Source organism: Oncorhynchus mykiss, chromosome 12, assembly GCF_013265735.2.
Source record: "Oncorhynchus mykiss isolate Arlee chromosome 12, USDA_OmykA_1.1, whole genome shotgun sequence".
NCBI classification, from domain to species: domain Eukaryota; kingdom Metazoa; phylum Chordata; class Actinopteri; order Salmoniformes; family Salmonidae; genus Oncorhynchus; species Oncorhynchus mykiss.
The window spans coordinates 61,316,780-61,329,261 of NC_048576.1; the positions used below are offsets into that span (position 1 = coordinate 61,316,780).

The 12,482-nt window shown below is 43.7% G+C and overlaps 1 protein-coding gene across 1 annotated transcript; it reads left to right on the top strand.

Moving 5' to 3' along the window:
• The first annotated feature begins 275 nt into the window (after nt 1-275).
• Nucleotides 276-8,376, top strand: LOC110539102 (tryptase-2-like). Its single transcript, XM_021626078.2, has 5 exons — nt 276-368; nt 1,241-1,412; nt 2,145-2,416; nt 2,897-3,033; nt 7,611-8,376. The coding sequence occupies exons 1-5, from the start codon at nt 317-319 to the stop codon at nt 7,797-7,799; spliced, it is 822 nt and encodes a 273-aa protein (XP_021481753.2). The 5' UTR covers nt 276-316; the 3' UTR covers nt 7,800-8,376.
• The last annotated feature ends 4,106 nt before the right edge of the window (nt 8,377-12,482 follow it).

A 12,482-nucleotide genomic window follows, 5' to 3' on the forward strand; every position in this document is an offset into this window, starting at 1 on the left:
TTCCTCTCTATAGTAAACACAAACTCTGGTTGAAAACTAGAAATGTCAGTGGACACTATTTCTTTAATTGAATAGCTTGAGATAGAAATATCACCTCATCTCTCTTTTTGAGAATTTGCATTCTGAAAATAAAATAGAACATGATTTTATCAGCAACCCAGATGAGCAGCCTGCTATCATTGGAACTGTTAATCAGATTGCACATGTGTAACATTGATGTAATCTAAGCATGGACGTCTATAAAGCTGGACTTCAGTCAGTCAGTGTCTATCCATCAAACAGCCGTCTGGTTGGTTGGATACTGACAGGAAAAGCTATGGGTTTTTGGGGCCTACTGTCTGTAATTTTGCTGGTCCAAGATGCTGCAGGTGAGGTCAACAGAAATTTATTAATTAAAAGAGCATCAACTCGTTTTTAGCTTGCTTGGTCCACAGTAACTATTACATTCATCAGATAGTTAATAGTTAGTTTGAGCATCATAGTTTAATTTGAGCATCATTAGCCTACATATTTGGGCATGTACATAATTGTTTTGCCATCCACTAGAACAAAGAACCTCAAGCATATCTCTCTGTTTTGGCATTAGTGACCACTAAGGGCTCTATTCAAACCATATTTATAGCTCAGATTTAAATGTAATTTCCAACTGAGACGACATATGTAGCATTTACCGTGGCATGAATGCAGCTTCTGCTAACGCGGGAACATTGCCTTAAAATGTATTGCACTTTTGTGCAGCTCTTCAGAGCTACGAATATCACCACTAAATCCTCTTAAAGGGGAAATCTGCAGTTGCTACATCCAATTAGGACGTATAAATTAAGCTGATTCTTGAAGAATATCACTTAATAAATGCCTCATGAGGTGAGTTTGGGACCCATCAGAACCCAAAGCTTATTTTACTCCAATGTTTTGCAAAGTAAATGTAAACAAACATTATATAGCCTCAAATCATGTTTAAAACTGTAATTGTGATATCATAGATGGTCAGTCCTTGCATCCAGAGCTCTGTCTGTGAATTTGAAAGTGGTTACAATCCTCCAGCCCAATCCCTCCACTTTTTACCGAGACAGGGGTGGGGAGGATCACTTTGTTATTATTTCAACTGCTCAGATGTTCTAGTGCGGTGGCACTAATTTCAGAGTTCTGACAGGAGCAAAGTATCAAATGCAGAGTGTTTGTACATGAAACTGTGTCACAGTCTGGCATTCTTTCCACCCTCCATCTCCTCCCTCTCTAGAATCGTTTGTGCCCCAGGCTCGGAGCTCTATCGTGGGGGGAAAGGATGCTCAAAAGGGCAGCTGGCCGTGGATAGTCTACCTTTTAATCACTGATGATACAGGCATCTTTAGCTGTGGCGGATCCCTCCTTACTGAGGAATGGGTGCTCACCGCTGCACACTGTGTTGACCCGTAAGTGTGTTTGTGTGTGAAGGAGGTTTGCATGTTGAACTCATTATCGTGTCTGCAGCCAAAATGATGTTTTTTCCATGGTTGTAATTTTCTTAACGTGTCTACAAGCAGAAAACCAGTTTACCAACTAGAATGACATCATTATAATTTCAAAGGCCAAATTTGCTTGCTGGAATAGAACCGAAAGATTTGTATGAAATATATCAATGTCTGTGTAATGTTTCAATCCAACCTGGACTCAGGGGTAGACATAACAGAGTAAACGTAAATCTGAACCATGCCGATTAGTATGATGTTACGTTTAGTATGGTATCTATTCATTTGTGGATGTCCATCATCCATTTTGTATGATATGTTACAAATGACAATTCATATGATATGTTAGGAATTGCAATTCGTACAATATGTTACGAATTGCAAGTCTTACAATATGTTATGAATTTTCTAAATGTTTAGTAGCAAGGTAGCTAAAAAAGTAGTAACTAGTTGCAAAGTTGCTAATAAAATAAAATGCTACCGTTGTCTGTGATAAGATCCGTGATAAGATTCAAACACACCTTTGGGTTAATTCACATTACAACCATCCTACTTTCGTTTTTTGCCTTAAGTAACATATCTTATGTAACCATATCAAATGTAACATATTCTAATTTCAGTGTCCTGGATTTAAATGTACTATGTTACACCTAGTCTATGAGACCAGGCTGTTTTACCTGTCTGCATGTGTATTAGGAATGACAACCCTATTCCAGACAATTCCTTCATTCGTCTGGGGACACACAGCCTGAATGAGCCATCAGTGTTTTATCGAACCATCTCACGCATCGTCAGTCACCCACAGTACCAGCCTTTTGACCTGCTGCATGACATCGCTTTGGTGAAGATGAGAGAAAAGGTGTCCTTTTCCTCCCTGGTGAAGCCCATGTCCCTGCCCAAACCGAGTGATAACTTTGGCCCAGGGTCGAAGTGCTTCGTCGCTGGCTGGGGCGATGTCGGGAACAATGGTGAGCAAACACACAGCAACACCGATATACAAACACTCACAGTGCCAGGTTCTAAAGCATAGCTTTGGTTGGTTTGGTCTTGATTGAATGTCAGCATTAAATTCTGTGGGCGACATTTTAGTAGTGTAAAATGATTTACCACAAACCTCATTATAAAGCTGGTGGTTCCAGCATTGAATGCTGACTGGCTGAAATGCTGATTGGATATGACCCCCCAAAATGTTTTACCTTTCTAATTATGTTGGTAACCAGTTTATAATAGCAATAAGGCACCTCTGGGGTTTGAGGTATATGGCTAATATACCACAGCTAATGGCTGTATCCCAGCACTCCACGTTGTGCATGGCCGGGGTATATTGGCCATATATCACACCCCTTCGTGCTTTATTGCTTAATTATAATCTGGCAGTGTGATTTATAAACTTTTATTTACTCAGAGGAACCCAATTGAGACCAGTTTCTTCTTTTCCCTCCCTCCAGTGGAATTGTCTGGTAATAGGACCCTCCAGGAGCTGAAGTTGCCCATCGTGAAACAGAGCACCTGTAAGAAAAAGTTTCCGGGCCTCACTGTCAACATGCTGTGTGCTGGCTCCATAAAAGGGAAAGACTCCTGTCTGGTGAGTCTTCTTTCCTGGTCTCATGATTGGTACGTATACATGTTTTATACAAACACAGACCCTCCCTCTGCAATGGTTTTCTTCTGGGGAAAGAGAGGCGGACCAAAATGCAGCGTGGTTAGTTTTGTACATCTTTAATAAAGATGAAAGTACAACAATCTACAAAACAAGAAACGTGGAAAAACCAAAACAGTCCTATCTTTTTTTTTTTTTGAAAAAATAATTTATTACATTCAATACCATTCATTCTTTACAACTCATAATTTTCATTCATACTTCAATAATGGTATTTTAATGTAACTAAACAAGAAACCCCAAACAAAACCTCAGGGGAGCATCTTCCCTCCCCGTCATCCTACAAACTACCTTTCCCTATCTCCCCGTCCCTAATCTATCCTCTTACAAATCTAAATGACACCCAGCCCTAAACCCCCCTTCCACCTCTCCCGGGCAGCATGCTGCCCCCACTTCCTCTCCTCCCTCTTCATCCTCCCCTTCAAATCTCCTTCCACCCTCCTCACTATCCCTTCCACCCCCCAATCTCTCCCTGTCTTCACCATGTTCTGCCTGGCTTCCCACAGCCCCCGTTTAAAGAGACTCATGAGAAGCCAGAGCAGAAACCTGTCCCTATCCGTCCCTCTCGCTCTCCCTACACCTCTCTCTAACCTGGCCCACGTCAATACAAAATCCCCCCTTACCAAACCTAACAACACCCGTGCCCTAGCCCATACTACTCCGGCAAAGGCACAGTCCCAAAAGACTCCTCCCTGCCACAAGAGGATCTTGGACAGGTGGGGGATTGCACCAAACTATACCGGTACATGATGGAACGTACCGGCAAGCACTTATGGAGGCTCAACCAATTCAGGTCCTTGAGCCTGTTGTCCAGACCCCGCGCCTGCACTCCCTCCCAGACCACTTCCGAGATGCCCACTACAGGCGCCGGACTCCCTGCCTTTCTGACCTCCTCGTACAGGTGCCTGTGATCTAAACCTACTCGGGCAACTTCAACCTCAGGGTGCGCACGCAGCCACTTGGCCGCATGACCAAAGTGCCATGGCAGCTGTTCCGCCCGAGGACCCGTGTTAGACCACACCATTACGCTTCTCGCCTGATACGAGAAGAACACCCGCAGGAGGTAACCGGACGGGTGTATCACTGGATGAGCAAGCTCCGTTAACAAGAAAGAAACAAAAATTGCGTCCAGCTTGAGGGGGAAATGTGGTACCCCCCTACCTCCCTCCCCGATGGGACAGAGCATGCGTGCCCTGGCGACCCACTCGCATCTGCCACTCCACATGAACTGAAACACAAGCCTCACTAGAGGCCTCCTCAGACTAGCCGGCAATGGGTAGATGTACGCCAAATACAAATGAGACGGCAACACATCCACCTTTAGGACCAGGACTTTGCCCATAAAAGACAAATACCTAGCCTTCCACATTGCTAGCTTCCTCTGTACCACTGCGATACGCATGTTCCAGTTTAGCGTCGCTGAGCTGGAGGTCTCAAAATGGACCCCGAGAATCCTCAGGGCCCCCTCACAGAGAGATAACCCCCCGGGCACATCCGTTCTACCACGCCATCTTCCGAAAAACTTGACGGAAGACTTTGCATGGTTCAGAACTGCTCCCGACGCTCGGGTGAAATCCCCAAAGATGGCAAGGGACCTTGTCAGGCACGAGTCCTTGCACAGCAGCAAGGAAGTGTCGTCGGCGTACTGCGTCATCTTAACACGCAGCCCACCACTTCCAGGGATCAACAAGCCTTCCACCCCTGTGTCTGCCCTAATGGCAGCCCCCAGAGGCTCCATGTACAGAACGAAGAGGAGAGCCGAGAGTGGGCACCCCTGCCTGACCCCAGACGAGAGGTCAAAAACGTCACCCAAGTGACTATTTACACTAACTCGGCACCCCGCTCCAACATATGATGTACGAATCCATCCTATAAACTTCTCCCCAAATCCTAATCGACCTAACACTCTGAATAAAAAGGATCTATTCACGCGATCAAAGGCTTTCGCCTGATCTAGCGCTGCTACCATTAAAGGCAGTCCTCTATCTTCAACCCAAGCGATGGAGTCCCTGATTAACTGTAGGTTCCATCTAATAGAGCGGCCCTCTACTCCGCACGTCTGATCCTCATGGACGACGTAGGGAAGGGCTGTGCGCAACCGGTCTGCTAAAACCTTTGCAAGTAGCTTGTAATCTACACACAGCATGGTCAACGGCCGCCAGTTGCCAAGGTCTGTTACTTCCCTATTCTTATATAAAAGTGAAAGCACACCAACAGCCATTGATCCCCCCGGGACCCTCGTCTCAAGGATGGCCTTCAAGACTTCGAGGACCACTGGTCCAAGTATACCCCAAAACTTGAGATAAAACTCAGCCGGCAGCCCATCCATCCCAGGCACCTTCCCTTTTCCCATCCTCCTAAGAGCGCTCTCAACCTCTTCTAGTGAAATCTGGGCCTCCATCACTTCTCTAATGTCCTCCGGCAACCGCCTGGACAAGTGTTCTAAAAACACATTTCCCTGCTCTACATCTATTTCCCTTTCCTTAAATAAACATTGGAAATGATCAGTTGTCACCCTGACCATATCCTCTGGTTCTCTAACTATACTACCATTTTCTTCCCTAACGCCATGCATTACCTTCCTACTCTGTCTGGCCCTAACCGACTTAAAGAACATAGCAGAACAAGTCTCATTGTGTTCTAGAAAGCCACTATGCGCACGCTCCAGGAAAGCTCGAGCCTTCTGCTCTTGCAACTCCCTGAGCTGCGCCTTTAGGGTTGCGGATCTCTCCCAGTCAAACGACCCGCAGAGGTTGCCTGCCTCGTACTCGAGTTCAATTAACCTTTGGATACGATCCACCTCCCTCCTCTCCTCCCTTTTTTTCCTCTTGCAATACCCTATTATAAAAGCCCTAATCCTCACCTTAACTAATTCCCACCACTCTAACACCCCCTCGCACATGGACCGGAGGCCTTCAAGCCTCCAAAAGAAACCAAAAAACACGTCAACAAAAGCCTGCTCCTCCAGCACATCCCAATCTAACTTCCAGTACTCCCTACCAAAGAGGCAGACTGGCGACCCCACCTGCAGAAGCACCCCGTCGTGATCCGAAAAGAAAACAGGCAACAGCCGCCCAGACAACTTACCCAAAGACCTGGGTACAAAAATATAGTCGAGCCTCCGCGCAACCACCCTGGAGTTGCGCCATGTAGGACCGGCCATTTTCGGAGTAGTGTGCAGGCCACCATCAACCAGACCATGGCAAGCCATTAGCCCGGTGATGGCGCCTGCACTGCTATCCCCCCCTATTCCTAAATCTGTATTAAAATCCCCCCCATCACTAATTTCCTATTTGTGACACACAGGGGCGCCAGACAGTCCACCATCTCCCTCCTGTCTGCCACCACCTGTGGCCCATACCCACCACTAATCTAAATTTACAATCCCTTGTCGTGACATCCACCCCTATAACCCTAACCTGCATCACCACAAAAGAACCCTCCACTTTTACCTCCCTGTGCCCACACAAAATCCCTACCCCCGATGAGTGCACCCCCCCAATACCCCAAATCGACTCCCCTTTGTCCCACTCCTTCTTAAACCTACTAACATCCCCTCCATCCCTCAGGTGAACCTCCTGTAAAAAACAAAAATCAAACCCCACACCCTCCAAATAACTAAAAACCGCCCTCCTCTTAACATAATCCCTTAAACCCCTTACATTTAAACTAACAAAAGTAAAATTAGACCCCATGAAAGAATAAAATAGAAACATGTAATACACTCAAATACTAAACCCAGACAGAAAAAAAAAAAAAACAGGAGACTCACCCGATGCTCCCCTGCTTCATATCTACCGGTGATAACACCATCCGTACTCCCGACGTCCCCCCCTCTTCCTCCATCTCACCAACCCAGGATGCAGGAATAGTGTTAGGCTCCGGGGTGCCCTGCACCCTGGGTCTACCCCCACACTCCTCCCCCTCCCCAGCGCTGCAGCTGTTTTGGAAAAAAATAGGGGAGGCTGAGTCCCCAAACAAAAAACTCCCCACCTCCTCCTGCACCCAGTCCTGAGACTTGTTAGGTGTGTCCCCACCCAACAAAAGTTGAGGGCCTGGGGAAACCAGCAGCAACCCAGAGGTTTCTCCCACCCCCATCACTCTCTTGACCATCCCCTCCCTCTCACTGTCGGCCAAATGCACCCTCCTCTTCATTCTCTTCTTTGGTGATGGCGGCAGTGGAGAGATACCACCCTCCCCCCCCCCCGCCAGTTCCTCCACCATACCCCTCATCTCTTCCACCAGGGCACTTTCCCCCCACTCCACTTGCTCTTCCACCATCTCCTTCTCCACCACTCCTCCCTCGCTTTATCACATTATCAGCTGGTTGTGGATGGGTTATAAGCAATTGTGGGTAGGTGCAGGTGAACAAACAGCTGACCCACATCACTGACACACACACACACGCTCTTTCTCTCTCTCTATCGTTCTCTCTCACATACACACGCACACTTACTTGAATGTTGTAAATGTATGTTTGTGTTGTTTTCTTGGTTCTACAGGGGGACTCTGGTGGGCCGTTGGTTTGTCCCTCATCTGGTGTGTTGGTCCAGGTGGGAATCGTGAGTTTTGGGGATATCAAGGGCTGTGCTTTGAAAGGCTTCCCTGGAGTCTACACCCGTGTGAAACGCTACATGGACTTCATCAGCGAGACTATAACCTCAGACAGACAGGCTTCTGCTGAGGCCTAGGTCTCCATGAAACACTGTCTGTTTACAGTCCATATCCCCCTCTCGCTCTGTCTTCCCTTTCTCTTCAGTTCCCTATTGAGCCAAAGTCCTTACTTGAGATGCAGATGGAAGTGATTTAAAATGACAAGATATTGGTATTGATTGTGAATTACTTTGTGGTTTTATTCTTTACCAGACCTTTAAATTATTTTCCAATATATTTCGAAGTATTTAGTCAACTCTTCCTTGAAAATACAAGATGTTGAATCTGTATTTGAAATATTTATTTGAAATATTTAAGTACTCTATGCATTTGAAACCAGGTCTGTTTGAACACAGGGGTATTTGTAAATGATTTGGAAACAAGTAATTGAAAATAGTTTAAAATATAGTGTATAGAAAATGATTAGAAAATATACAGAAAATACATCTTTAAAATATAAATACTTTAATGAACATGTATTTGAACCCAGGTCTGTTGTAAAAAAAAAAAATGTTCAATGACTTACTGGCTATGTCCTTTTCAATAGTAGCTCCTTAGTAAACTGCAAGCATCAACCCTTCCGTTTCAGTTTTTTTGTGTGAGAGTGTCACAAAATAGAAAGTGACTTGTTCTAGAATCTAGGTTGAGCGGTATGAAGCAGCGACCAGAGCTAAGGTCCTCTCTTATCATCTGGGCCAGGGATTTCGATATCAAAGTATACAGCAGGAGAGACAGGGGACATCCTTGTCTGACATCCATGATCTCTACATGCCAGGCATGTGCACAGATAGGGCTCCACCAGTGCTCAAGCCTTTTGCCCATACTATGAGTAAGGGCCCTTTTGCCCTTCTATCAGCTCGTAATTTTTTTTTAGTTGATTAATTACTTTATAGTGTCTTTAAAAATATAGATTTGATATGTAACGAATTGCACAAACTATCGCATTTAATATTTGTGAATCTTGAAAAATATCTCCTCCCCCACACTCCCACCTCAAGTGTGCACTTGCCTGACTTCTGCATGTAGTGCGATGTACAGTAATTGGCTACCGGTGGTGAGTTTGAATACTGGTAGGCTACCTTTGAGTTGGCCCTGTCATGTATGTCTTGTACTGTTATGGACAGAGAAGGGGGCAATTCACTTGTTTGTTAGTAAGCGGCAGATGCAAACTCAAATCAAGTAAAACATTGTTTGGTTTGACAGCATAGCTAACTAGCTAGCTAACTAGCAGATTTACATCATAATGATCAGCTGATAGCCTCTTTTCCCAATGTCACTCTATATCCCACTGGGCACACAGTGGTTCAAATAACATTGTTTACACGTCATTTGAATGAAATTATTTTGAACTAATGTGGAATAGACGTTGAATTGACGTCTGTGCCCAGTAGGACGTCTCTAGTTATTACCCTACTAGGAGTCACTGGCATGAGTGTGTTGTTGCATTAGATAAATAGGTCATTGCAACAAAACAAAAAACAATTTGATACAGAAACAGTTTGTAAATTATGAATTTTGAGTTGTGAATTTTCTGGCTGCATTTTTCATTTTGAGAACCTGCATCCCCAAAGGTCTGTGTCTGGCCATGCTACATGCAGCAAAGTTTAATGGGATCGTGGTGGAAACTAGTGATGCACCGATATGACATTTCTGGCCGATACCGAACTACACCGGTAAGCGATATAAAGATTTGTTGCGGCCTTTTAAGCATTCTAGTACAGTTAAATAGTTAACATACACATGGACGCAGCGGTCTAAGGCACTGCATCTCAATGCAAGAGGAGTCATTACAGTCCCTGGTTTGAATCCAGGCTGTGTGGGAGTTAATGGAATGTAACTAGGTGCAGCTGCCATGCTGAGGAAACATATTAACAATAATTAAATTAACAGGAAGTAGTAAGGACAATAATTACATTGGCCAGATGGAGAAATGGTGACACCTAGTGCATTTACCGTAGGATAACATGCCAAAGATTACATTAAGCTAATGTACATGAGTGCATTTGTTACACCTGGACATACTAATGTCAGGAGTACGTGGAGAGAGGATGGTAGCAAAATGACCAACATCTGAAACATAAGTGTGCAATACATGTATTATTATTTTGTATGACATAAGGGGTCCCGCCACCATTATAATCTAACCCGAAGCAGATGTGGGCATTATTGGGCGTGAACAAGCAAAGAACTTGGACTCAAAGATAATGGTGGCGAGAGGACGAGGGGAGTGATTTCATTTACATATGGGATGTACCAGGATGTAAGGATGTAAGGATGTAAGGATGAAAAGCTATAAAGGCAAAGCTCTGTGCTCAGAGAGGTTGGTTGTTCCACGGATCAGCACAGCTTTGCTACTTTGTAAGAAAGTCAATTTTGAGTTCTAAGTAAGAGTGTTATATTCTGAGGCAATATTCCACACCATATTGTGCCAGGAGTTGAAGGGACCATAGGACAGTGGCGTTTTTGGCTGGCGACGGTTTTTCTGGGCAATCTCACAAATGTGTGGCCACCCAGCTATATCAGATAAGCTTGTTCTTACATAGTTGAATGTTTGTGTAAATTGCTTCAGGGATTCTGTCTCAGCGGGAACGGTGTCATGTAGGTCTCTCCTTACATTTCTTAAAAACCTAGTAATGCTTAGAGCTTTTGAATTCAGTAAACTGCATGCTTAAGCTTTGGGGGTTGTTAAACATCATTTTGTATGTGCATTTGTGAGGACTAAGTGTCGTTGGTCCAGAGAAAGGATTACGCAGCCTCTCTGTGACAGTTAATTGAATTAAGTTGAGAGGAGTGCGTCTAGCTCTCACTGGGAAGAGGGAATAAAATCAATAGATGTTGGATAAAAGGAACTGTGTAAAGATAGGACATTGACATAATAGTGTGTTAAGTGACTATTTTGTCATACACAGAACGTGTTAAAGTATTAAACAAGGCTTATATAGTACATGACATTGTATGAAGTGAAAAGATAAAGCATACAGATGAGCATAAGCTATACTATATGGTTCAAATAAATAGTAATAACGAATACATAAAGAACAGTACCGTGGCATAGTTTATAGTACCTACTAGAGATACTATAGCTCCGTGAAGGACGATAGGAGGAAACAGTGGGTAATTAAGTACTCTGTAGCAGCAGAACCTTTAGGGAATATAGCCTAAGGAGAGGACAGACATGTAAGGTTACAGAAACTAGAAGAGAGAGTGGGTTTTGAGTAAATTCAGTAAAATAGGAAGTAGTGCAGAGAAAAGATAAGATCAAATAGGAATAAAAAACAATAAGTTACAGTAGGATAGAATATAAGTGAATAAATAAAGATAATACCAGCAACAGTGTGTGAAAACCTTGTGAAGACTTACACGTTTGACCTCTGTCATTGTCAACAAAGGGTATATAACAAAGTATTGAGATAAACTTTTGTTATTGACCAAATATGTATTTTCCACCATTCATTAAAATTAATGAAAAATCCTACAATGTGATTTTCTGGATTTTTTTTTCTAATTTTGTCTGTCATAGTTGAAGTGTACCTATGAAAAATATTACAGGCCTCTCTCATCTTTTTAAGTGGGAGAACTTACACAATTGGTGGCTGACTAAATACTTTTTTGCCTCACTGTACCTATTGTGGCAGATCTCCCTGACGGAAGCCCTCTACAGTCGTTTGGGACTCGAAAGGATGCAACTTGACAATAACTAAAGGAGAAGACACTTGGCCGATCACCATGGACAAACATGACCAAGAGGAAGGTGAAGAATATATAGAAGAAATGACTGAAGGGAATAGTGTAACTATCATCCGAATTGGCCCCACTCTGGCACCAGGCCAGGAAAGGATGTGACAACAGGAAAGACAACAAAAGTAACAGCTGCCTTGAACACCACAGCTGTTACCACTAGGTTACCATCTACTGCTCTTACCAATCAGTCCACTGCAACTACAAAGAAACCTGAAGCATCAGATTCAGGAGGGTTCTTTACTGACATTTGGAACTTTCTGACAAACTAACAATCTACCTTGAGACAAGAACACTGTATCTGTAACTAACGTCTTAGAATCAGAAACACTCAAGGACAATTCGTTGGAAGAAATAGTGAAGGTATACACTGGTATACAGTGCCTTGCGAAAGTATTCGGCCCCCTTGAACTTTGCGACCGTTTGCCACATTTCAGGCTTCAAACATGAAGATATAAAACTGTATTTTTTTGTGAAGAATCAACAACAAGTGGGACACAATCATGAAGTGGAACGACATTTATTGGATATCAAAAACTGAAAAAGTGGGCGTGCAAAATTATTCAGCCCCCTTAAGTTAATACTTTGTAGCGCCACCTTTTGCTGCGATTACAGCTGTAAGTCGCTTGGGGTATGTCTCTATCAGTTTTGCACATGATGGAATTGATGTAGGAAACACTACTGTCAAGTGTGCTACTATTTGGGTGTTAGAATCTGCAGGAGTTCGTAAATTTGATGAGAAAGGTTTGTAAGAGAATAGGAAAGGTTTGTGTGGGCACATAACTCACAGCTCACAACTCACATCTCTCACTATGTTGAAAAATCAGGACAGACGTATTGCTGATAGATTTGCATGTGTGGGAAAAACAGAGTCTTGAATGTTTTACCGGAAGGTTGGACTGGTCTTTGTGCTTTAGTCAGAGCAATTCAACAGGTTACCATTATTAAATCACAACAGGATGACTATGTTAAAACTAGAGTTA

Coding starts and splice junctions, on each gene's coding strand:
- LOC110539102 (XM_021626078.2), top strand. CDS start 317: ATGGGTTTTTGGGGCCTACTGTCTGTAATTTTGCTGGTCCAAGATGCT. Junction 369..1,240: donor GCTGGTCCAAGATGCTGCAG/GTGAGGTCAACA, acceptor CTCCCTCTCTAG/AATCGTTTGTGCCCCAGGCT. Junction 2,417..2,896: donor GGGCGATGTCGGGAACAATG/GTGAGCAAACAC, acceptor CCCTCCCTCCAG/TGGAATTGTCTGGTAATAGG.